The sequence below is a fragment of the Nyctereutes procyonoides genome, unplaced genomic scaffold (genome assembly GCF_905146905.1).
Source record: "Nyctereutes procyonoides isolate TBG_1078 unplaced genomic scaffold, NYPRO_anot_genome, whole genome shotgun sequence".
NCBI classification, from domain to species: Eukaryota; Metazoa; Chordata; class Mammalia; order Carnivora; family Canidae; genus Nyctereutes; species Nyctereutes procyonoides.
Window position 1 is genome coordinate 3619589 of NW_026575028.1, and position 25937 is coordinate 3645525.

The 25937-nt window shown below is 40.1% G+C and overlaps 2 protein-coding genes across 2 annotated transcripts in view; one reads left to right on the forward strand and one right to left on the reverse strand.

Moving 5' to 3' along the window:
- The window catches only part of CCDC77 (coiled-coil domain containing 77), a 31714-nt gene extending 20636 nt beyond the window's left edge, over window positions 1-11078 (reverse strand). Inside the window, exons 1-4 of the mRNA XM_055315639.1 lie at window positions 11012-11078; window positions 7671-7725; window positions 4575-4628; window positions 456-699 (exon numbers count right to left, since the gene is read on the reverse strand). Coding sequence (XP_055171614.1) covers window positions 456-699; window positions 4575-4612 — 282 coding nt within the window. The 5' untranslated portion in view covers window positions 4613-4628; window positions 7671-7725; window positions 11012-11078. The remainder of the gene's footprint in view (window positions 1-455; window positions 700-4574; window positions 4629-7670; window positions 7726-11011) is intronic.
- A 7715-nt stretch (window positions 11079-18793) lies between these two features.
- Window positions 18794-25937, forward strand: part of KDM5A (lysine demethylase 5A) — an 88198-nt gene continuing 81054 nt past the window's right edge. The window contains exons 1-3 of the mRNA XM_055315455.1: window positions 18794-19427; window positions 22126-22203; window positions 24220-24342. Of these exons, the coding sequence (XP_055171430.1) occupies window positions 19263-19427; window positions 22126-22203; window positions 24220-24342 (366 nt within the window). The 5' untranslated portion in view covers window positions 18794-19262. The remainder of the gene's footprint in view (window positions 19428-22125; window positions 22204-24219; window positions 24343-25937) is intronic.

Genomic DNA, 25937 nt, shown 5'->3' on the forward strand with positions numbered 1-25937 from the left:
GCAGTTTGGGTTAGAAAGGAAGGACATGAAATCAGAAGCTGGCAGGCAACACTTAAAAAACTGAACTATCAGTATCTTATAACAACTGTGTATCTGAGCTACAGAGGTAAGAATGAAGTTAAAAGAAGTCAGGTATAAGGGGTGAAAGAACCAGAAGTATCAAAGAGACCAAGTCATAAGAGTTTAAGATTTAAGAGGTACAGTAGTTGATTTAAGAGGTACAGTAGTTGAGGGGAGATTATGATCCAGTGAGGGCCCAAAGGGTGGATAGGGAGCTAGGCTGCAGTAGAAAGGAATAAAATAATATTAATAATAAAATAAAAAATTAATAAAATAGAATTAAAAAAGAATTTTTAAAATAAAATTATCTGCTTATGATATGAGCTGGCACTTCTCTCAGGAATGAACAGACTCAATCAGAATCCTAAAAGGGTACAATGCATCATCCCTTTCACCTGTGCTTCACAAGCTTCTTTATAGAGCTCCAGTTTCTTCAACAGGTCTTCATTTTCTGCCTCACACTCAGCCATCTTCTTTTGGTAATATTCCAGAAGCTCCTGAGAAGGGCAGAGGACAGCCAGACGATCTTCCGTGGAAGGCAAAGGAGTTGACTCCACTGAATCCAAGAATGACATTCTCTTCCACTTGGTAGGACCACTAAAGCCACAGGTAACATCCTGTTTGGAGACAGGTGTCGGCCTATGTGAAATCAGAAAGGATATATTCATTAAACTACACGAACATTTATGAGGCATTATAATTTTTTTAAAGGATTTTATTAATTTGACAGAGAGAGGGAGAGCACAACAGGAGGAGAGGGAGAGGGAGAAGTAGATTCCCCGCTGAGCAGGGAGTCCAATATGGAACTTGATCCCAGGACCCTGGGACCCTGAAAAAAGGCAGACGCCTAACCGGCTGAGCCACCCAGGTGCCCCGATGAAACATTGTAATTTCTCAAATAAAAAAGGAGTTTATGTTCTTGAAGCACTGTATAATTAAGGTGCTCATAAACCTTCAAAGTTTAATGTTCCAGGTTAGTGAATAATTTTATGAACTGGTTTCCAAATATTAAAGGCTTAAAGCTAGATTCAATAGAGGTTAGAGAGTAAAAAGATTAAAAAAATGAAATATTACCCAAGTGAGACCAGATAATAACAAAATTTAATACTATTAAGACGCACAGCAGAATACTATAAACTGCTGGTGGAGTCTAACTTGACACAACAGAGAGTACATTGGCAGAATCTACTAAGATTGCCATTCCTCTTGTCCTAGAGAAACTCATTCACATACATACAAGGTGACATGTGAAAATGCTTATAGCAACATTACTTGTAGTAACAAAAATGGTAAACCTTCCAGCCATCTACTCAATAGGAAAATGGATAAATTGTGGTATATTCATATAAATGGAACCTTATTCAAAGTCATTAGAAACTATGGATTAGAGATACCCAAATGTGAATGAGTCATCCTAACAATATCAAACGGAAAAATGTATGTAGATACATGTATAGAAGATATTCCCATTTATTTAAGATTTGAACTTGCCAAATGAAACTTGTTTTTAGGAACAGGTATTATAAGTGGCAAAATAATTGAGAAAAGAAACGACAAATATAAGATTCAGGATTAGAAAATATAGCCTAGTTACCATGCAATCACATTAGCATCAGAGAGGCATTTGAATTACACAGACCAAGATTAGACAAGATCAAAGGCTAATCAAAGGCTAGGTAAGGAGTTCTGTTTGTTTTGCTTTTAGCAAACAAGAGCCTTCAGCTAAAACAATGCAAGTCAGTAAACAAAACTTCCTTCAATTTACAACACAACAAAATAGACAGCAGTGTGGAGAAACTTTCTACTGTAAGCCCAGAGCTGTAGTTAACAAAGGTGATGGTCACTCAGCACCTTTAATAAATGAGTGTGTATAGCAGAGATAGTATAATTTACTTTCAGCTAGCATGAAGGAAAAAACCCTAGTATTTTCTCCATCACTAAAAGCTCATGACAGAAATGCTTTTTTTTTTTTTTTAAATTTTTTTTTAAATTTATTTATTTATTTATGATAGTCACATAGAATGAGAGAGAGAGGCAGAGACACAGGCAGAGGGAGAAACAGGCTCCATGCACCGGGAGCCCGACGTGGGACTCGACCCCAGGTCTCCAGGATCGCGCCCTGGGCCAAAGGCAGGCGCCAAACCGCTGCACCACCCAGAGATCCCAGAAATGCTCTTTTACCTAATGTTTCACATCTTCAAAAGGAGTTGCCTTATAACAACTGTGGAAAATATATCAGTAGATGAACTAAGAAGTACTCCTGATATTTTGCAGGGGAGAGTTGTGGCGATGAGGATGTGTCCATCGTGGTGGAAGTTGGTTGTAGAATTAGAAGTTCCCTCTTTGCACGCTGGCTGTTTCCTCTAGTCCAGGATCCACAGGCACTATACCAGGCCCACTCAAACTGCCTGGATTCAGGTGTTAACATTTAATATGTCCTAGTTTTATTATTTTTAATAATAAATTTATTTTTTATTGGTGTTCAATTTGCCAACATACAGAATAACACCCAGTGCTCATCCCGTCAAGTGCCCCCCTCAGTGCCCGTCACCCATTCACCCCCACCCCCCCGCCCTCCTCCCCCTCCACCACCCCTAGTTCGTTTCCCAGAGTTAGGAGTCTTCATGTTCTGTCTCCCTTTCTGATATTTCCTACCCATTTCTTCTCCCTTCCCTTCTATTCCCTTTCACTATTATTTATATTCCCCAAATGAATAAGAACATATAATGTTTGTCCTTCTTTGATTGACTTACTTCACTCAGCATAATACCCTCCAGTTCCATCCACATTGAAGCAGATGGTGGATTTTTGTCATTTCTTTTTTTTTTTTTGTATTTGTCATTTCTAATGGCTGAGTAATATTCCATTGTATACATAAACCACATCTGCTTTATCCATTCGTCTTTCAATGGACACCGAGGCTCCTTCCACAGTTTGGCTACTGTGGACATTGCTACTATAAACACCGGGGTGCAGGTGTCCCGGTGTTTCATTGCATTGGTATCTTTGGGGTAAATCCCCAGCAGTGCAATTGCTGGGTCGTAGGGCAGGTCTATTTTTAACTCCTTTAGGAACCTCCACACAGTTTTCCAGAGTGGCTGCACCAGTTCACATTCCCACCAACAGTGCAAGAGGGTTCCCCTTTCTCCACATCCTCTCCAACATTTGTTGTTTCCTGCCTTGTTAATTTTCCCCATTCTCACTGGTGTGAGGTGGTATCTCATTGTGGTTTTGATTTGTATTTCCCTGATGGCAAGTGATGCAGAGCATTTTCTCATGTGTGTGTTGGCCATGTCTATGTCTTCCTCTGTGAGATTTCTGTTCATGTCTTTTGCCCATTTCATGAGTGGATTGTTTGTTTCTTTGCTGTTGAGTTTAATAAGTTCTTTATAGATCTTGGAAACTAGCCCTTTATCTGACACGTCATTTGTAAATATCTTCTCCCATTCTGTAGGTTGTCTTTTAGTTTTGTTGACTGTATCCTTTGCTGTGCAAAAGCTTCTTATCTTGGGATCCCTGGGTGGCTCAGCGGTTTGGTGCCTGCCTTTGGACCAGGGCGTGATCCTGGAGACCTGGGATCAAGTCCCACATCGGGCTCCCTGTGTGGAGCCTGCTTCTCCCTCTGCCTGTGTCTCTGCCTCTCTCTCTCTGTGTGTACTCATGAATGAATAAATAAAATCTTAAAAACAAAAAAAAAAAAAAAAACTTCTTATCTTGATGAAGTCCCAATAGTTCATTTTTGCTTTTGTTTCTTTTGCCTTCGTGGATGTATCTTGCAAGAAGTTACTGTGGCCAAGTTCAAAAAGGGTGTTGCCTGTGTTCTCCTCTAGGATTTTGATGGAATCTTGTCTCACATTTAAATCTTTCATCCATTTTGAGTTATCTTTGTGTATGGTGAAAGAGAGTGGTCTAGTTTCATTCTTCTGCATGTGGATGTCCAATTTTCCCAGCACCATCTATTGAAGAGACTGTCTTTCTTCCAGTGGATCGTCTTTCCTCCTTTATCGAATATTAGTTGACCATAAAGTTGAGGGTCCACTTCTAGATTCTCTATTCTGTTCCATTGATCTATGTGTCTGTTTTTGTGCCAGTACCACACTGTCTTGATGTAAGTCCTAGTTTTAAATCTAAATTCCACATAATAAGAATAGAAAAATGAGGTCTAATATAGTTCAAGTTCAGGGTTTGGAAACATACCTCTAAAACCTTTCTAAAATAAATAAATAAAAACTTTCTAGTGGGACGCCTGGGTGGCTCAATGGTTAAGCAGCTGCCTTTGGCTCAAGTCATGATCCCGGGGTCCTGGGATCGAGTCCCACATCGGGATCCCCTCAGGGAGCCGGCTTCTCCCTCTGCCGATGTCTCTGCCTCTCTTTCTGTGTCTCTCATGAATAAATAAAATCTTTAAAAATAATAAAATAAAATAAAACCTTTCTAGTTCCTAAGCTAACTCGTACTTAACGGCAACAGAAGTCTTTATTCTTCAACAACTTGAATATAAGCAAATGTCTTACCTTCTGCAGACAGGGGTACGCACTGGGGTAAAATTCATGCTGTCCTTTTCACACCTGTCAAATACACAAAAATTCAGAATGAGGGGTCAGGAACAGACAAAAAACAGTACAGGATACACAGACTAGTTTTCTTTCCACCATCACCAGATGTACATTTTGGTGAGAAAGTGATGCTCTAAAACGCAGGATTCTTTACAGTACTTCCAAATCATGAAAATCTATGACTTTTCAATTTTTATAAGGCATTCATCATTACTATTTTTATATAAAACCCTAATGGCATCTGATGTTTGGATGGATATGCACACACAAAAGAAAAGCCTCCTTAATATGAAGGTTGTCTGCAACAAGGCAAAACTATTTTACAATCCTTTGGCTGAAACTGGAGGAAGATGAAGAAAAGTTTCTAACAAGTAAATGACAGCAAATGAAAATTAAGGTAGAGGGCCAATTATGCTAAATTTAAATACAAAGCCACGGACATTTTACCTTTATTTAGTGTGCTTTACCTATTGTTTCATCTTAGAGAAAGGAAAAATTACTTACAAACTTTATAATTTATAAGGTCCACTTACAATCTCTATTCCAATTGCTAACATAGAGCTTGGGTTCCTCTACTTGAATAATCTTATCACAAAAATTTTCATGAAGATAACCCCACAGTCAGGGAGGGAATAGGTGAGAAGGGGAGAAGTGGAAAGGGAGAAAGAAAAGAAGAAGGGGGAGAAACAAGGAAGGAGAGGGGGAGGGACGGAAGGGAAAGTTTATTAGCTTTAGGGAAAGCTGGCTTATCAAGCATGCTGTCAAGCCATTCTGAGTTTAAGCATGATGAGGTACTATTAAAAGCATGCTCTTTTAATTGGTTTTAATTTGTTTGTAATCTTCAGTCCTTTGGAGAATTTTGTGAACAAGAGTGATAAGAGAAAATCATTCTTGTTAATTCTATATACCATTTCCCCCACTCAGAATCCGAGAGTGCCTCTGCTCCTCCTTGAAACCCTTCATCATTTGGCTTCTAGGATACCACATGTTCCTGCTCTTCTTTTTTCCTCACTGATCATTAATTTTCAGTCACTGCTAGTTCTTCCTCCTCTTTATCTATACTTATTGCCTTGGTGACTGCATAAAGTGTCTGTTTTAGTTAGGGACGCCTAGGTGGCTCAGTGGTTGACTGTCTGCCTTCAGCTCAGGTCACGATCCTGGGATCCAGTCTCACATCAGGCTCCCTGATCAGCAGGGAGTCTGCTTCTTCCTCTCCTTCTGCCCCACCCCCCTAGTCTTGTTCCCTAATAAATAAAAATCTTAAAAAGAAAAATAAAGTATCAGTCTTAATTAAACATCTTGTACACTCTAATGGTTTTCAAAGTCCTACTTCCAGTGCTAACCCTGCCCTCCACTCCACTCATACCTCTCTCATTGCCTTTCCATATCTCCACTTGGATATTTTATAGGTCCCTCAAGCTTAACAAGTCCAAAACCAAGTTCCTGATACATACCTACCATGAAAATCTGTTCTTCTCTCAGAATTCTACATTCCAGTAACTACTACCTCAATCTTGCCAGTTGTTTATGACCAAAAAAACTTAGCTGGAGAAACTTTACTCTTCTTACATGCTATACTCAATCTGTGAGCAAAGCCTATTGGCTCTACAATCAAAATACCTAGAATCTGACAATTATTCATGCCAATACTTCCCTAGTCCAACCCACTATAATATCTTGCTTGGAAGACTAGGATAGCCGCTTTAACTGGTCTTTTTGCTTCTAATCTCAAGTCCAAGCCCTGCAGTCTACCTTCAACCAGCAGTTAGAGTGATTATTTATTTATTTAAGGATTATATTTATTTATTTGAGAGAGAGCTAGCAAGAGAGAACATGAGCAGGGGGGAGAGGGAAAAGAAGGCTCCCCACTAAGCAGGAAGCCCACTGTGGGGTTGAAGGCAGACGCTTAACCGAATGAGCCACCCAGGCACCCCTAGAGGGATTATTTAAAATGTTAAGTTAAGGGTAGCCCAGGTGGCTCAGCGGTTTAGTACTGCCTTCAGCCCAGGGCATGATCCTGGAGACGCAGGATCGGGTGCCATGTCGGGTTCCCTGCATGGAGCCTGCTTCTCCCTCTGCCTGTGTCTCTGTCCCACCCCCCCCCCCGCCCCGTGTCTCTCATAAATAAGTAAAATCTTTAAAAAAATAAATAAAATAAAATGTTAAGTCAAAACACAAAACTCCTCTGCTCAAAAGCCTCTGAGACTTTTTTTTTAGTCAGAGAGCCAATGTCTTTAAAATGGCTTCCAAGGTCCTACATGATCCAGCTACCCCAGGACCTCTGTGACTCCACCTAAGACTCTCCCACTGCTCACTGCTCCAGCATTGGCCTCTGCTGTTCCTTAAACATACCAGACAAACTTTTACTTCAGATTTCAAACTTCTACTTTATTTATGATGTTCTTTTCCCATTTATCTATGTATGGCTTGCTCCCTCTCCTTGAGGGTTCTAATGTTATCCTCTTAATGAAGTTTTCCCTGACCATCTGGTATTCCCTTACCCACCTTCTCTGCTTTTATCACCCTCTGATGTATTTTATTTATTTATTAACTCCCCACACTGGAACATGGAAACTCACTAAGTGCAGGCATTTTTTTAACCTATTGCTGTCACTGATATATCCCCGGTGACTACAATAGTGCCTGGTTCAGTAGATGTTTAATCAATTTTTTAAAAAATCCTCAATATGGGGGATTCCTGGGTGGCTCAGAGGTTTAGCGCCTGCCTTTGGCCGGGGGTGTGATCCTGGAGTCCCGGGATCAAGTCCCACATCGGGCTCCCTGCATGGAGCCTGCTTCTCCCCCTCTGCCTGTGTCTCTGCCTCTCTCTCTCTATGTCTATCATGAATAAATAAAAATTTTTTTAAAAATCCTCAATATGAATCTAAAAGTCTGCTCAATATCTTTTTCTTTGACTGATCAGTCTATCCAATTTAGCTAGAAAATCAGTTTCTGCTTCTATCATTCCATTAGCTTTCTTCTGCTGACCAATCCTTCAAATATACCATCTCTTTCTCACACTCCTTTAAAAAAATTATTCTCCTTCAAACTCACCTCCTTCCACAAAACTTCTTCAAATTGGGCAAATCTGTCCCTTGTAAAAAATAACCTAGAAAATAAAAATAGTAAAGTGGGTGGGTATAGTAAGATTACAGGCAATATTTTTTAACACCTTTATTGAGATATAATCCACATTCCAGGGATCCCTGGGTGGCGCAGCGGTTTGGCGCCTGCCTTTGGCTCAGGGCGCGATCCTGGAGACCCAGGATCGAGTCCCATGTCGGGCTCCCGGTGCATGGAGCCTGCTTCTCCCTCTGCCTCTCTCTCTCTCTCTCTCTCTGTGAATATCATAAATAAATAAATTTAAAAAAAAATCCACATTCCATATAACTCATTCAAAGTATACAATTCAAAGATTTTAGTATATTCAGATATGTGCAACCATTACAACTATAGAACATTTCCATCATTTCAAAAAATCCTATATCCTTTAGCCATCACCCCTGTGCTCCACTTCCCCCCAAGCCCTAAGCAATCTGTTTTCTATTTCTATAGATCTTCCTATTTTGGACTTCCATATAAATGAGATTTCATAGTATGTGGTCTTTTATGGCTGGTTATGACAGGTTTCCTTCACTTAGCATGTTTTCAAGGTTCATCCATGTTATACTACGTATTAGTTCTTCATTCCTTTATATGACCAAGTAACATTTCATTTTATGAGTACAGGTGACATTTTAAAGATGAATGTTCTAAACTGCTCTAAAACTATTTAAGAGTAACTTGGGACTTGTTTCAAAATAATTTTTTGAGTCGTTTTGTTTGTTTTCTTAAGTAACCTCTATGCCCAATGTGGGGCTCAAACTCAAGACCCCAAGATCAAGAACTGCATGCTCAGGAGACTAGCTAGCTCAGTCAGTTGGGCGGCCGACTCTCAGTTTCAGCTCGGGTCATGATCTCAGGGTCCTGGGATTGAGCCCTGTGTTGGACTCCATGCTTAGTAGGCAGCCTGCTTAAAAATTTTCTCTCCCTCCGCCCCTTCCACCACTGGCATTCATGCTATCTCTAATAAATAAATGAATAAATCTTAAAAAAAAAAAAAGTTGCATGCTCTGTCAATTGAGCCAGCCAGGTGCCGCAGAATAACAATAACTCTGGAACTTTAAAAGAGCCTTTCTAACAACCTGTAACCTCTCTTCTTCCTCGTAGTGACTGTCCTCACTCCTCTCTCCTATGGCTACTGCACATCTACAAAAAGTAGTCTACATTCACATCTCATTTAGTTTTTTAATGTCTCACAATCTGACTGCTCCTACATCTGGAAGGCAGCTATTCTCACCACTATATCAATGCCTACAACATCTGAACTGAAGTTGGTCAGCAGACAACCAAATGAATAAATTCAACTACTTTCTTGGTTTCCCAACCTCCATCCAACAAGTCACTCCTTGATTCGTATGCTTAATTTGACAGTGTTGATCACTTTAAAAAATACTGTAGTTCAGAGCTTGGTCTCTGAAATCAAAACAGACTTGGGTTTGAGTCAAAGCTCTGTCCCTTATTAGCTGTGTGAAAAGGCAAGACATTTCACCTCTCTATACTGCAGTTATTAAAAGATGGAGAGAATAGCATATATCATAAGTAGGTGTAAGGGTTAAAGGAGATAATGAATAAAAGACCTGAGCACAGTTTCTGACACATAAGTGTTCAAATGAAGATTACCATTATTTTTACTGATAATTTTCCTCTCTTGGTTTAAAAAAGTTGTCTTCAACTTTTTCTACTTCCTCTACCCATTGGAACATTGTTATGTCCACTGCTTTTATGATTACCTCTATTATCTAAAACACTATCTGGCACAGAGTAATAACTACTTACTGAACAAATAAATGACATCTTTCAATATCCTAGCTTGAATTTCCAATTACGGAACCTACATGTTCCATTGGAGCTTAAAATGTCTAACTCAAAAAAAGTCTAACTTAAAACACCACTCAAGTCACCTAATTTTTAGCCCTTCAAAGCTACTTCAGCATCTTCCAAGCAACCTGGACTTTAAAAATTTAAATTCATCATTCCATACTCTTTCTCTTGACCCTCATCCAATCATATGAAAATCCTGTATACTCTATTTGGGAATAACCATGTTAATTCAAGATTTCCGTATCTTCTTACCCACTCTACTACAAGGGCTTAACTATTCTATCTACCCCTTATCTCCCTTGGACCATATTCTTAGAAGTCATAAAATTCATCAGTGGCTCCTGATAGCCTAATGCATTAAATCTGATTAAACCTAGACATCATGAAGTTCTAAGGTCCAAACCTACCTCTCCTAATTTCCCTCTACTCTCCTAAATAAACCCCAGATGCAGATAATTTCTTGCCTCCATGCCCTTGTTGGTGAGCTTCCCCTCAGCTAGAACATAACTCTCTCCACTGTCATAATTTTACTTAGTGGAACCCAGTCAGTACCTGAAAACTCAATACTACCTCCTTCATCTCTTTGCTGAGTTCTTTCCATCCAAATTGATCTACCAAAATGATCTAACTGCAAAAGAACCGCAAATGTAATTCTCTAAAAGTTAACATAACAGGGGCATCCTGGGTGGCTCAGCGGTTTGGCGCCTGCCTTCCGCCCAGGGCATGATCCTGGAGTCCCTGGATAGAGTCCCACGTGGGGCTCCCTGCATGGAGCCTGCTTCTCCCTCTGTCTGTGTCTCTGCCTCTCTCTCTGTCTCTGTGCCTCTCATGAGTAAATAAAATAAAATCTTAAAAAAAAATAAAAGTTAACAGGCGCTAACAAAGAACAGAGTTCTTTGTTGCTGTCATTTCTCTCACGATAGGTATGTTCCCTGCAGATAAACGGGCTTTATTCATCACCGTATCCCTCAAAAGAACAATGCCTTTGTTTATAGATAAGTTAATGGGTTTCAGGTAGCTTCTTCTATTCCTCTACCTCTGTGATATCTTCGTTTACGGTTGTTGCTGTTTTAATACAGCCTTACATCTCCTTACAGCATACCTTGAGTAGCACTTTGACATTCACTTTATTTACCCCCACAACAACTTTGCTAAGTATTTTTATTATTCCTCAATTCTACAAATAAGGGAACTGAGGGCTTGGACTATCTTGGGAGGAGGGAATACTGGAACGCATTTCCAGGACCATCAAATTCTATATTCCTTTTTACATTTCATCCCGTTTGCTGCCTCCCTCATCGCCACGGCTCCCAGGTCCTCCAATACCCCAAAACCTTCCACTTTGTCTATTCTTTCTTCCGGTACCCGCACTGACTTCTCCCTCATTAGGGTTTTGTTTGTTTGTTTTTTGTTTTTAGTCCAAGGCCCCATTCCCTAACCCCTGCACCCTAAACCCAAAACTCTATACTCACGCCACACTAAGCCTCCGAGTCAGAGACCCCCAACCGAAAAACAAAACTTAAATCCGGTAGCGTCGCGGCGCCACTGAGCGTGCACGAATCCGTCCAATCGCCCACAAGTTTACATGGCCCTTTGGATGGCGCACCAATAAGAAGGCTATTCACACATTCCCCGCCTTTCCTTGCTTTGCGTCTAACTGCGCAGAGATCGCCGGGAAATGTAGTTTTATTTCCACACACCGCTTCCGGGAGGAGGATGTAAACCGATTGCAATCCAGCCGGTCCCAGTACAGGCGGTATGGTGTTCGGGGTCAGAACGCACTAGTTTTGGGCACCCCCAGTTTAAGCTTGCTCAACTGCTTTGTTTTCACGAAAAATTATGCAGAAACGGGATGCATAATTATGGAATGGGTCGCAAGATTACTATGTGTTCCTTGTATCAAGGTGAAGATTGTAAGAGTTTCTCCTTCAATGACCTGGTGGCCTACAGTCAAGATAGGACCTGTGGTTCATTTTCTACAATCAGAGGATTATGTATATAAATGCTACTATTTTTGTTAGTAGATACTACTTCCTTTTCCTGAAAGATGTGAAAAACTGGCTTTAATCATATTAAACTAGTGCAAAACTCAATTGCTGTCTCATTTTCCAGAAGACCAGTAGGGGGAAAGGCACTTCAGTCTCAGAGCTGCAGCTACTGCTATGGAAAAGCTAGGACTTCTCACTGGTGTAACTTGACATCTACTAAGTTTACTTTTTTCTACCTTGTGATTTTTCTCTGTTAATTATGTCAAGAGCTTCCCAGATACTTTAAAGAGAGAGAGAGAGAGAGAGAGAGATCTTCCCATACATATGAACTCGGTTTTTTTTTTTCTCTCTTTTGATCCTTTTTTTTTTTTTTAACAAAATCATGGTGATCTTATCTTCATACTGGCTCTCAAATAGTATATATTCTATAAGATATTCTTCCTTTTTATTTCTACTCTGTGTCTCATTACCTTCCACTTGGGCTACTACAATAGGTTTCTAACTGGTGTTTTTTTCTTTTTCTAATCCATTCTATAAAAGGTGATTCTTTTTTTAAAAGCACACTTTTGGACATGTTGCACTCCTGCTCATAAACTTTTGGTGATTTCCTGAAGAGTAGAGAGTAAGTTCAGATAGTAATATGGCATTCAAATACTGACACAAGCTAACTCTATTTATCTCTATTATATAATAATTAACTGGTTATTTTATGAATGTAGCATGGACTTTCTTTTTGAATCACATCCTTCCTTTTATCTGGATTGGCCCTTGCCATGAATGTTTACCCGTGAAATTCCTACCAAGGTTAACACAAATACTATTTCCTTTATTGGAAGTAATCCCTTCTGGTTTGATGTTCATTAAGCAATTTGTCATTATATTTTTACAACGTAGCTTCTGTTTAAGTGTCATCAATCTTAAGCCCTTCTCTAGCCACTCTATCCCCCCTTACCACCCTTCACTCCCTGCCTTCTCTACTTTTACAAGGTCTTATTGGCACCTAAAATAATTTATACTTATCAGCTTATTCTTATTGTTTTGAATCCCCTCACCACTAAAAAGTAAGCTGTATGCTTTGTTGTTGTTGTTCATGTCATACATCCAGCATCTGGAAGAGTGCCTGGCACATAGCAGATGCTCAGAAGTTGTTGCCAAAGGAATAAATGCACATATAACATTCCTCCCTACATCTGTTGCCTGTCTTGTTAGATTGCTCTTCTTCCATTCTATGTCAAGATTAATGTATCATCCTTCATTCAAACATCAAAGGGTTATTCTCAACCCCTCCCTCATTCACAACCACCTAACATCAGATTGATTTTCTTCTTTTTTAAACACTCTGGTGGTAGAGGACCAATTAAGAACAACACTTGAAGATCTGGGAGGCTGCAATGATAATTCATATGAAGGAAAAGGCCTAACTAAACAAGGGAGGCAATAATGGAACTATGAAGAGGAAAATGGAAGATATTTAAAAGTTCCAGTTGACCGGATCCAGGACAGGGAGATTAGCTGACATTTATCAGAATGGGAAATACAAGCAGCACAGGGCTGGCTCAGTCAGTGAAGCATGTGACTGTGACTCATGATCTTGGGGTTGTGAGTTCGAGCCCCATGTTGGATGTGGAGGTTACTTTTTAAAAAATGGGAAATATAAGATGAAGAGTATGTATGGAGGCTATGAGAGGAACAGCCTGGGAAACTCCTAGTTGGTATATTCTCCTGCTCGGGGCCTTTACTTTTCTAGTCAGCTTAGTTCTGTGGCACATAACATTGTTCTTTCCAGTAATCAGACCTTGTTTTCTTTGTCCTCCTGCTCTGACAGTGCTGATAATCCCTACACTTCAGATTATTCTTACCATTTGCCTTCCTTTGATGTGTGCTGCTGGAGAACGTTTCACATTTATGGGAGATATCACCGTAAATTTACGGTCTCTCAGGGCACGTAGGTGGCTCAGTTGGTTAAGCTCTGGCTCTTGGTTTCAGCTTAGTTTGTGATCTTGGAATGGTGAGATCAAGCCCCATATTAGGTTCTATGCTCAGTGGGGAGTCTGCTTGAGATTTTCTTGTTATCTCTTATTATTTTTCAACTTCCCGTTCTCCTAATGGAGAATAATAAAAAAAATTCTTCCTTCTCAGCGCTGAGGCCCACTCACTACACTTCACTAGCTTGTGAAGACTTTCTTTGGTTCCCCTTCAGTAACTTCCATCTTCCTGTGCCCAGCCTTTCCTCCACAGCCAAGAACCTTGAGTCCACGCTTGCTTCTTTTCTTCACCTCTCATTCACTTCCCAACTACTAGGAAGGGATTTTGACTCCAAATTTATTGAAATTGTTTTATGATCTACTAATTGCTAGATTGATCACTTCTTAAGTTGTCTTATCCCATCCTTTCTGGCATTTTATACTGTTGCTAACTTTCATCTTTTTCTCCAAGTTCTCTTCATTTGACAACTGTTAAAGCACTCTCAAATCACTCTCTCCATTCATTCTTACACATGCTGGTTTTTCTTTTTAAGGTGAAAGAGCTATTGCCTTCCTGGAAAAATCCACTTTTAACTGGCTCAGCACACATAACTTAAACTTCTGGTTTCTCTTGCTTGTGCAGGAGGAACCATAGGCTTCATAACAATAATACATATGAAAGTAAGAATAAATATAACTAAGAAACATGTATTTGGTATGCTTCCCAACCTCACTTAATGCTGAATTTAAGAAACAATAGCTCTTGTGGCACCTGGGTGGCTCAGTTGATAAACATCTGCCTTTGGCTCAGATCATGATCTTAGGGTCCTGGGATCCTGCATCTGGCTCCCTGCTCAGCAGGGAGTCTGCTTCTCTCTCTCCCTCTGCTACTCCCCTGCTCATGTTCTCCCTCTCAAATAAGTAAGTAAGTAAATAAATAAATCTTAAAAAAAAATAATAATGGGGGCAGCCCCGGTGGCGCAGCAGTTTAGTGCCGCCTGCAGCCCAGGGCATGATCCTGGAGACCTGGGATCAAGTCCCACGTCGGGCTCGCTGCATGGTGCCTGCTTCTCCCTCTGCCTGTGTCTCTGCCTCTCTCTCTAGCTGTGTCTCTATGAATAAATAAATAAAATCTTTAAAAACATTATGGTTCTTGCCCTCTGAGAGACCACAGAAAAACGACAATGCACATACAAACATATTAAAGGAAATATGAGTACTCAAAAAGTATGTGCCTGTCCAGGGAGCCTACACCAGGAAAAAGAAGAAATAACTAGTACCGATGTTTTAATTGTGAAAAATCACAGGGCAGGGGCGTCTGGGTGGCTCAGTTGTTAAGCATCTACCTTCAGCTCAGGTCATGATCTCATCATGGTCCTGGAATCAAGCCCCTTGTTGGGCTCCCTGCTCAGTGGAGAGTCTGCTTCTCCCGCTTCCTCTCCCTCTATGATCGCTCTGGATCTCTCTCTCTCTCGAATAAATAAATAAAATCTTTTAATAAAAAAGAAAAATTAGGGATCCCTTGGTGGCTCAGCAGTTTAGTGCCTGCCTTTGGCCCAGGGTGTGATCCTGGAGTCCCGGGATTGAATCCCACATCAGGCTCCCGTCATGGAGCCTGCTTCTCCCTCTGCCTGTGTCTCTGCCTCTCTCTCTGTGTGTGTCTCTCATGAATGAATGAATGAATGAATGAATAAATAAATAATAAATAAAATCTTTAAAAAAGAAAAAAGAAAAATCACAGGGCAGAGAGAACATAGAAGACTGATGTTTATCATTTCCTTTCCTTTATTATCACTTATATTTGTATTATCATGTGTAGGTTAGTACATAATAGTAAATAAGGTCTGTGTTATCAGTTCTTTTTGAAGGCATCTGTGATATAGAAAATTATTGATAAAATCTTTGAAATCAATTTGAGCTGATCCAAACCAAGTATGAGAATGCTTTACCCAGGTTTTTGTTTTATTTATTTATTTACTTACTTACTTACTTATAAAGATTTTATTTATTTATTCATAGACACACAGAGAGAGAGGCAGAGACACAGGCAGAGGGAGAAGCAGGCTCCATGCAGGGAACCCGATGTGGGACTCCATGTGGGACTCCATGTGGGACTCGATTCCAGGTCTCCAGGATCACACCCCAGGCTGCAGGCGGCGCCAAACCGCTGCGCCACCGGGGCTGCCCTTTGTTGTTGTTTTAATTGTTATTGTTGTTTTATTATGGCATTTGGCTTTACTCTTGAGTTCACCCAGTTTTTTAGGGTAGAAATTCTTGGTACATTATTTCACAAATTATGCAAATATTTTGGCAAATCTAAATCTAAATTTAGATTCAAAAGACATGTTTTGCCTAGGGAATAAGTGTAATTCTACACTTACTCCCATTTGGAAAAGAGGATATCAAATTAAATTCCAGAACTAAATCACAATCCAGGAAAGACAGCAAAGGAACTTACAAACTGAAAAATACATTATATTATTTAAAAAGTGTTTTAAGCAGCTTCTACCCCCAAATGTGGAGCCCAAACTCACAACCCTGATATCAAGAGTTGCATGCTCTTCCAACTGAGTTAGCCAGGTGGCCCGCATTATATTATCTTTGAGGCAATGTTCTTAGAAGAATATTCATGGTTTTGCAGCTGAATAGAACAGAATAGAATGTGCCCATATTTATTGGTAATCTTGTGCCTTGCCTTATAACAATCCTTTATCTGCTGAGTACAAAAGAATAGATGATTAAGAATCCACTAAAAGTCACATAAGTCACATTCAAATAAATAATACAATGTCTTGGGCAAAACAAGCTGTGGGTACTCTGCGGAAAGGTAGACAGACTAAATAAGAGTGTTCAAATAATTTTTTTTTTTAGTGTTCAAATAATTTGATTCGAAAGTAGTTGTTGATACATTAATTAAGGGAGGACAATAGAAATAGTTTCTATAGACCTTAATTTTAGGTGCAAATATTTTCATTAATTATCTTGGAGAAGAGATAAAATAAAAACTATCATTTACATGTGAAGAGTATGTCAAGTTTAAGTTCTTTGCAAAAATTGTGGAATTTTAAGGTAATGGTGAAACCCGTAATAAAATTTAATTAGTATGCATTGTAGGAGAAGAAATTATATTTTAGGAGAAGAAAAAGAAAGCATATATAGAAGAGCTTTGGTTAAGAGGCTACATTTATACCAGAATTTTGAACATAGAGACCAACAGATCTTTCATTTAAACATTAAGATACGTAGGAGAAAGTTATAAAAGAAAGGATTAATTCAACAATGAATGGCAGCACTTCATAAGAATTTGTTTTTGTTTTCTAAGTAGGCTCCACACTTCCCATGGGGCTTGCACTCATGACCTTGAGATCAAGAGTTGCTCACACTACTGACTGAGCCAGCCAGGTGCCCTATTTTTTGTTTTTGTTTTTATTTTCATAAGAATTTAGAGATAACACACCAGCATCTAGCCTATATCACTTCTGATGACTCTGGTAGGTAAAGTGATCAAAAAGATTTTTAAATGCAATATTTCATATTATTATCTCCTTATTAATGTTATGATAAAGGAAGAAGAAATGAAATGTTTTAAACATAGCTTTTCAACCTTTATTTAGAGTACATAAAGACTGGATCCCTTCCTTCTACTCTGATTTGTCCTTATGAACTACTTAAGAATCCATCTTTCCAGGGACGCCTGGGTGGCTCAGTGGTTGAGCGTCTTCCTTCCAATCGGGACTCAGGGCATGATCCTGGGTCAGGGTCCAGGGATGAGTCACACATCAGGTTCCCTGAGGGGAACCTGCTTCTCCCTCTGCCTGTGTCTCTGCCTCTCTCTGTCTCTCATGAATGAATAAATAAAATCTTTAAAAAAGAGTCTGTCTTCCCAAACCCCACTTAAAAATGTGTCTTAAGGGGTGCCTGGCTGGCTCATTTGGAAGAGTTGAATTGTTGAACTTGATTGAATTTGATCACAGATCACTAGACACAGAATAAATTTTCATTATTTTGAGCTAAATGAATGTAAGGATTTGTTAACTGCACTTCATTTCTTGTAATGTTAAAATGTGTAAGAGAAAAAATAAATGTGTAAGAGAACCTATTTTATGGCACTTTATTTTTTTATTTTTTAAAGATTTATTTTATTTACTTATGATAGAGAGAGAGAGAGAGAGAGGCAGAGACACAAGAGGAGGGAGAAGCAGGCTCCATGCCGGGAGCCCGACGTGGGACTCGATCCCGGGTCTCCAGGATCGCACCCGGGGCCAAAGGCAGGCGCCAAACCGCTGCACCACCCAAGGATTCCCCAACTGTGGGTACTTTAATTAACTAAGTGGGCTTATCTAGTAGGTAGCTAGATGTACTGTTTGCTTTTTAAGATTTTATGTATTTATTTGACAGAGAGAGGGGAGTGCACAAGGGCGAGTTATAGAGGGAGAAGCAGGTTACCCGCTGATCTGATCCGGAGCCTGGCGCGGGGCTTGATCTCAGGACCCTAGGGTCATGACCTCAGCCAAAGGCACTTGTTCAACTGATTGAGCCATCCAGGCGGCCCTAGATGTACTGGTTTGCAATGCAAAAGAAAAATCTTGGCTGGAAACACAGTTTTGGGAGTCATCAACCATAGTTGGCAATAGGTCCCGGGGCAGCTGTTGCACAGGGAGTCCGAGAAAAAGCCCTGGAAAGAAGCCTTCCTTCCAAACATCTAATGCTGGAACTACCTTTTCACGGTTTCCTCTTTAGTTCTTTCTACGTTCTTGCCCACGATTTGAAGTAAGGGGAGAAGTACCTTGGCTTAAAATTTTTTGACAAGCAGGATCAGACGGTTGCCACAGCTTTTTACAGCGTATTGAGAAAGGTTTAGGGAGCGTGTTAGCAGAGTAAAGTGCTTGCTGTTGAGATGGCTCGGGGTCAATGCTGGAACAGCAAGGTCAGGAGCGGTTGCTTCCACGTGCACAAAAAACAATTCCTGGGCCGCGGCTGAGGCCGGCCGGCAGGATTTGGGGGACAGATACGACCCGAACCTGTCGTCATGGAGACGAGGCAGCTGGAAAGCGGCCGAGGGAGAGTGTTCGGAAGGGATACACAAGACTGAAGAAAGAGATGCCGAAAAAGCTAGTTACGTAGAAAAAGGCAGATGCGAAGGTTAAAACCAGCCGTGATACCCGGACAGGGAGACAGCACCGCCCAGAGCGGGCCGAGTTTGTTTTCGTGTCGTTCGTACACAAAAGGGAACGGAGCCCTCCTCACCGGAAGCAGAACCTCTGCCCTCTGGGGCTTTACACATTCCTCCGCGCCGGAAGAGCGCGGCCCCCGAGCCTCGGGCGCTTCGCCCTCAGCGTTATCTTCCCTGAAAGAGAGCCCGTGGGCCCTTGGGGGCGGGCCGCCCGGAGCTGCGGAACAGCGCGGACCCTCGCAGACCAGCGGACCAGGAACCATCCCCGGTTGCCGGCAAACCCAGGAAGAGGAAGCCCCTGCGCCGAGGCTGGCGTCGCGGCGGAGGGATTCTGTTTCTGTGGTGGCGGAGGGATCTGACAGTACTTTAACTTCCGGGAAAGTCCTGACCCAGAGACTAAAAACCCCGAAGGAAACAATAACAAACGAGAAGAGGAAGCGACTGTGGGGTCGGGTTCCTGTGTGGAGCGGTTCTTGTCCGAGAAGATGAGCTTCGGCCCCTGTCAGGAGACGTGAGAGGGTTCGGTGGCCTTCAACCAGGCTTTCTCCACCTGTTCTCCCCCCACCCCCGCCCGTCGGAGGGCCCCCCGGGTGTTGCCATGGCCGGCGTGGGGCCGGGGGGCTACGCGGCCGAGTTTGTGCCGCCGCCGGAGTGCCCAGTCTTTGAGCCCAGCTGGGAGGAGTTCACGGACCCGCTCAGCTTCATCGGCCGCATCCGGCCTCTGGCAGAGAAAACCGGCATCTGCAAAATCCGACCGCCCAAGGTACCGGAGTCCGGGGAGACGGGAGGGGGAGTGCTTTAGGTTTACTTTCTTTTCTTTTTTAAAAAGATTTTATTTATTTATGAGAGATATACACACACACACACACAGAGAGAGAGAGAGAGAGAGAGAGAGAGAGACAGAGGCAGAGGCAGAGGGAGAAGCAGAAGCAGGCTCCACGCAGGGAGCCCGATGCGGGACTGGATCCTGGGACTCCGGGATCACGCCCTGAGCCAGAGGCAGATGCTCAACCGCGGAGCCACCCAGGCGTCCCTGTCTTTACTTTCCCGGTCCTTCTCCCCTTTCGTATTTACTCTCTCGTTTCTCAACAATTAGAAGCTAAGTTTCTGGGTGTTCTTGCCTTGGTTTCTTTTGCAGGCTTCTGTGGTAGGCCTGTCCGAGCGCCAGAGCGGCGTCCCACGGGCCTTCCTGCCCAGAACTTGGGAGCTGGTACTTCTATTCCCCTTTGGTTGTAGGCAAGGGTAACAAAAGACTTCGGGCCTTGCGCTGGCCGAGGAGGTGCTCGAAGTGTTAGGACGTGTTGTACCCTCGTGCACTGTGCTTTCTCCTTAGGATGCTAGAGTAAAAACTGCCTTTACACTGACTTTTTGTTTTTCTAATCCGAGTCCTACTAATGGTTGATTTAGTAAATATTTGCAGGCCTCATTTCAAAGGAAAGATTTCTTAAACGGTAATCTGAGATCTAGTCGTCCCCTAGAATGGGATTACCAAACAAGAACCCTAGACTGTGTTGCCGCAATGAAAAAGTCTTCCCAGGGGACGAGAAAGTGCAGCATTTATTTTAGGATTTGGTGGTTTAAGAGGAACTCTTTTGACATAAGGAACCAAGGTTCAAATATTTATGAATTGCAATTATTGCAAGTAACTGTTGGCCTGTAGGTTTTTTATAATCCTCTATCTTTAAGGAAAGCAGATACTACTCCTTTGGGGGCGTTAGTGCCCCAAGAGGTTGAGTGATTTGCTCAAGGTCAAAAGATTTTTTTTCTTTACCCATGAGACCAACGTTTTTCAAATGCTGTTCCTGGTCCACCTGCACAAGGCTCAACCAGCTGCTTGTTAAAATGCAGATCTCTAGGCCCCTTTTTCAGACTAGAATAAATTTCTGGATGTGGAAGTTCTAGAATGTGCTTTTTTAGTAAGTACTCTCAGATGATGCTTAATGCACATTAAAGTGTGTGAACTATTGCCTTCGGTGCTTCTTAAAGGGACACCTTGCTTTATGTTTTGTCTATTAGTTATAAGAATAAAGGATGAAGTACTGTTTTCGTGTTGCATTTTAAAAAGTGTCTGCTCTCACCACAAACTACCACAGTGGTGTGCTCCATAGAGAATAAAAAGCTGAAGCTAGGAGGGAGGAGGAGAAACTAATTTAGCACCTACAGATTATTTCACTTAATATTCTTTAAAGCCCTAGTGGGTAAATAACATCTCATTTTACAGATAAGACAACTCTGAATAAGTTATATAACTTATCAAATGAATGCTCTTGGGTGTGTGGCAAAGTAGATTTTGAACCTAGATCAATCTGTTTTATTCTAAAACCCAGGCATGCTACTACACCTGTTTATGCTTAATGAATTTGATTAAGATTTATAAATATTAATTACAGATGAAAGATTAAAAGCTGATTTCTATGACGAATGATGGCATATGCATTGCCAAAAGCATCATTTAACTTCTAACATTTAATTAAAAGCTTCATTTAACTGTTGAACTATCAAAATTACCTAATACTGGCAAAACTTTAAGCTCTGAAGTTTTTCCTAAACCATATTTTCATCTACTCTGTTGCCTTTATGAATTAGAAATTGTGTTCAGGATTCCTTTAGGTACAAAAAAAATAGTTCATTACTAAAAAAAGATGGAAATAATATACCTTCTCTTTGTATGTCTTATTATTATTAAAAATAAATCTTGTTTACAAGCAGAATTTAATTTCAAAATTGATGTTCTTTGGTTTCTAAGGTAAGAAAAATTTTTTGACTACTTCTCACATTTTTAAGTAGATTTACTATTATTTAGGCCAAATCAAACTATGTTTTCTAGAATCCTACTTGAATTGTGCCAGCCCATTTCAGTTATACCATAACTCCAATCTGGAAATTGCCCTTATTCTGTGAATTTGCTTACTTTTTAAAAAAAATATTTGGGTGTTGAGAAACCAGGCTTTGAACAAAACATTTATGTAACACAGACTGTAAAGTGCTGTGTCACATTACCCATGAAAACAAAAAAGATACTAACCAATTATATAAGTACTTTAAAAATCACCTTTTAATCTTCAGTTTTACCCTTTTTAGTTTCTTTCAAATTCTGTTTTATTTTTCATTTAGTAAACGGCATGTTTATTAGACCCTTTGTGATACACAAGTTCACTTCATTCCACTTGAGTAATTGGGGAAAGCATAATTGTGGGTTATAAAGGATGGGACTCCTGAAATTTGAAGAGGATTTATAGATAAAATACTTTTAATAAGAGAATATGAGAGAGAAGTGATTGGAGAGAAGTAATATTAAAAACATCCCATCTAAAAAGTATTACTTTTCCTGTTTCTACAATGAAAAAGACTTAAAGTTGACTTGTCATCATTTATGGCTATTCATCCCTTAAATTTAAGGGAATGAATAATGCATTCTTAAACATCAATATGTTTAAAAATATATATGTATTTTTATTTAGGATTGGCAACCGCCATTTGCATGTGAAGTAAAAAGCTTTCGTTTCACTCCCAGAGTCCAGCGCCTGAATGAACTTGAGGTGAGTGTTATATCGTGACTTCTGCTTCCTGATTCATTCTTTGTCAGGGCTCCAGTAGAGAACTTTGAGCAACTCACGTACCAGGGCTTAGAATTAATGTTAGCTGAGGGGCGCCTGAGTGCCTCTGTTAAGCAGCTGCCTTCAGCTCAGGCCCCACCTCAGACTCCCTGCTCATCAGGGAGTCGCTTCTCCCTCTGACCCCCTCTTATGCTCACATGCACACATGCGGGGTCAGGGTCTCTCTCTGAAATAAACAACATTTAAAAAAAAAAAGTTTTAAAAAAAAGTATGTTTGTTGGGATTGAATGGAAGGATGTTTCCTTTCCTTTCCTTTTCTTTTTTCTTTCTTCTTTTTTTTTAAAGTAGGCTCCACTCAGCGTGGACCCCTATGTGGGGCTTGAATCCTCAACCAGGAGACCAAGACCTAGACTGAATCAAGAGTAGGCTGCTTAACTGACTGAGCCACTCAGGCACGCCTGAATGGAAGGAAGTTTCTGGTTAAAAAGAAAAAAAATGGGGATCCCTGGGTGGCGCAGCGGTTTAGCGCCTGCCTTTGGCCCAGGGCGCGATCCTGGAGACCCGGGATCGAATCCCACGTCGGGCTCCCGGTGCATGGAGCCAGCTTCTCCCTCTGCCTGTGTCTCTGCCCCTCTCTCTCTCTGTGTGACTATCATAAATAAATAAAAATTAAAAAAAAAATGTAAAAAGTTCTTAACAGTTTTTCAACTTAACTGGGACTATGGGAAAGTATCTCCAGCTATGTTTTTTTTCTTAGTGGAAATACTCAGTGCTCACCTACAGAAACCTGGAATTCTTTTTTCTTTTTTTTTTTTTTTTTATTTTGAGACCTGAAATTCTAAGTTCTGCTTCCTTACCATTCTACTAAAATTTTTGCTGATGTTGGAAGATTCTGTCTCTTGGGGTCTTTGGAAAGTAGATTTTAATATTTTATCAGAGGTTTTCAAAGATTATTTTTAGTTCTAACAGAACTTTTCCAGGACTGTAATCTGATTTATTAATAACTCTTTAAATATTAGTAGTTTCTTTTAAGTTTTCTAAATTGAAGTCTTTTTTTTTTTTTAAGATTTTATTTATTCATGAGAGACACACACAAAGAGAGAGAGGCAGAGACACAGACAGAGGGAGAAGCGGGCTCCATGCAGGGAGCCCGATGTAGGACTTGATCCCGTGACTCTAGGATCACGCCCTGGGCCGAAGGCAGGCGCCAAACCACGGAGCCACCCAGGGATCCCCTGAAGTCTGTTTAAATATCTCTGTTTTTTCTGTCTGCTCGTTTATCAGAAAGGTACTTCAGTATGGTAGAAAACTGTTTCAGAGTACAAAAGAGAAATCTTAGCTAGCTGAGGCTTAATGTGTCGCAATGAAATATTTTTTTCCCTTGATGCTCCTGAAACATTTATTTTCCGAGATTTTAATCTTTTTCCCTTTAGTGTCTTGTCATTAGATACATGAAGGATCTGAGGTAGGCATATTTTCTACAGACGAAATGATAGAATGCTTAGAAACAGAATAATCCAATTTACTAAATTTTCTGGTTAGCTGAAACAAGCCAACTTTTATCAAAAAATTGCTTTGGTTGATAAAATGTAAGAACATTTCTCATATATGAAAGTGACTTTTTTTTGCCGTAGTGAATAAAGCTTATTAGAAGTATTTTGTCTTGGGGCACCTGGGTGGCACAGTGGTGGAGTGTCTGCCTTTGTCTCAGGTTGTGATCCTGGGATCAAGTCCTGCATTGAGTCCTGCAGGGAGCCTGCTTCTCCTTCTGCCTGTATCTCTGCCTCTCTCCCTGTGTCTCTTGTGAATAAATAAACAGAATATTTTAAAAAAAGTATTTTCTCTCTTTATTATTGCCTTATTTTACAGGGTTGGACTAAGCAATAATGTAGACTTTGAATTTCTTTAGAGAAATGAGTATCTTTGTTAAGTAAAACTCATTTATTTTCAATCATAACTTAATTCCTATTTCTGATTTCTGTTTTTTAATAATCTTAGGCAATGACCAGAGTGAGACTAGACTTCTTGGATCAATTAGCAAAATTTTGGGAACTCCAAGGATCTACTTTAAAAATTCCAGTGGTGGAGCGAAAAATCCTGGATCTGTATGCTTTGAGCAAGGTGAGGCTGTACTTAGTTTAGAAATTGGAGCAGAGACTAGTGAATCTATGAAATTAGGAATTTCCAATAAACTTGATGGAAAACATTGTTTGCTATGGAGGATTTGACAGTGTAATGTAAGCATGAATAAGTGTAAATGACAGATTTTGAAATTTTCTTTAAAATTATTTTATAATTTAAGATTTAACATTTAATGACATAGATTAGTAGGCTCTGTGATAAATAATACACAAAAAAATGACACCAATCTGTTAATATTATCTTGTGTTGAGTTTAAATGTTTTATGTTGATCTTGTCATCTTTTTTATAATTTTTTAATTTAATTGAAAATTTGTTTTATTAAAAGAGATTCATGGTGCTCACCATTCTCATATGCTGCGTATCACTTATGTTAATATTTGTAAGCATGCTAACTGAAGCCAGCATTATCCAGAGCTTGATAACTCAAGGGTGAAGAGTTTAGACTAATTTTTGCCTACACTTCCATTAACTTTGTAAAATTATATTTCTTAATGTGAAAGAACTAACTGACCTGCGGCAGTGTTTAAATTACCTTGAAAACATGTTTTGTTAATACAGTAATAAAAATTTATAATCCTTTTGACTTGAGTGAAGACAGCTTGATTATCTGAGGAATTTTACAAAATATCTTTCTGTGTGGTCTTTCATATCCTCTGACACGGTTTTGAAATAAAATTATTTAAATTGTAGAGTAGTTTTAGAGATATCACTTTCAAGGAAAAATGAGACAAACGTAAAATATTTTAAATTTAGTGTCAGGTCAGAATGTTTTAAAAATTTTATACTAAATCTTAAAACAGAAGATTTATATTTGGCTGACAGCTGGTGAGTATCTTTGGAATTAGTGTCATCAATAACATGACTTTGAAACACTTTGCTTTCCACTACTTTATAATGGGAAGCAATTTTCAGTCATCAGTCTGAGTGTTTAAATTTTAATTTGATGGTTTCCTATGTTGACTAAACCATTTTGTCTTATTATTTTTAGTAATAAAAAGTGTTACATGGAATATCTATAACTTAATGGAGGTTTTTTTTTTTTTGTAAAAGATTTTATTTATTCATGAGAGAGAGAGAGAGAGAGAGAGAGAGAGGCAGAGACACAGGCAGAGGGAGAAGCAGGCTCCGTGCAGGGAGCCTGACATGGGACTTGATCCTGGGTCTCCAGGATCATGCCTTGGGCTGAAGGCAGAGCTAAACCGCTGAGCCACCCGGGGCTGCCCCTTAATGGAGTTTTATGTTAATAATTACTGTTTATAATTAGTGCAGCAAAGAACATTCGTTCTAGCCCTGAAACCTTTTTTTTTGGTCTGTGTAATATTTTAAAATATAAGGCTTAAATTCTTCCTTTCCACCTCTCCACTCCCATCCCCAGTCTTCAGAACTAATCATTTTCAATTCTTTTGGTCGTTTCTTTTTTTTTTTTTACATTTTTTTAAAAATTTTTATTTATTTATGATAGTCACAGAGAGAGAGAGAGAGAGAGAGAGAGAGAGAGGCAGAGACATAGGCAGAGGGAGAAGCAGGCTCCATGCACCGGGAGCCCAATGTGGGATTCGATCTTGGGTCTCCA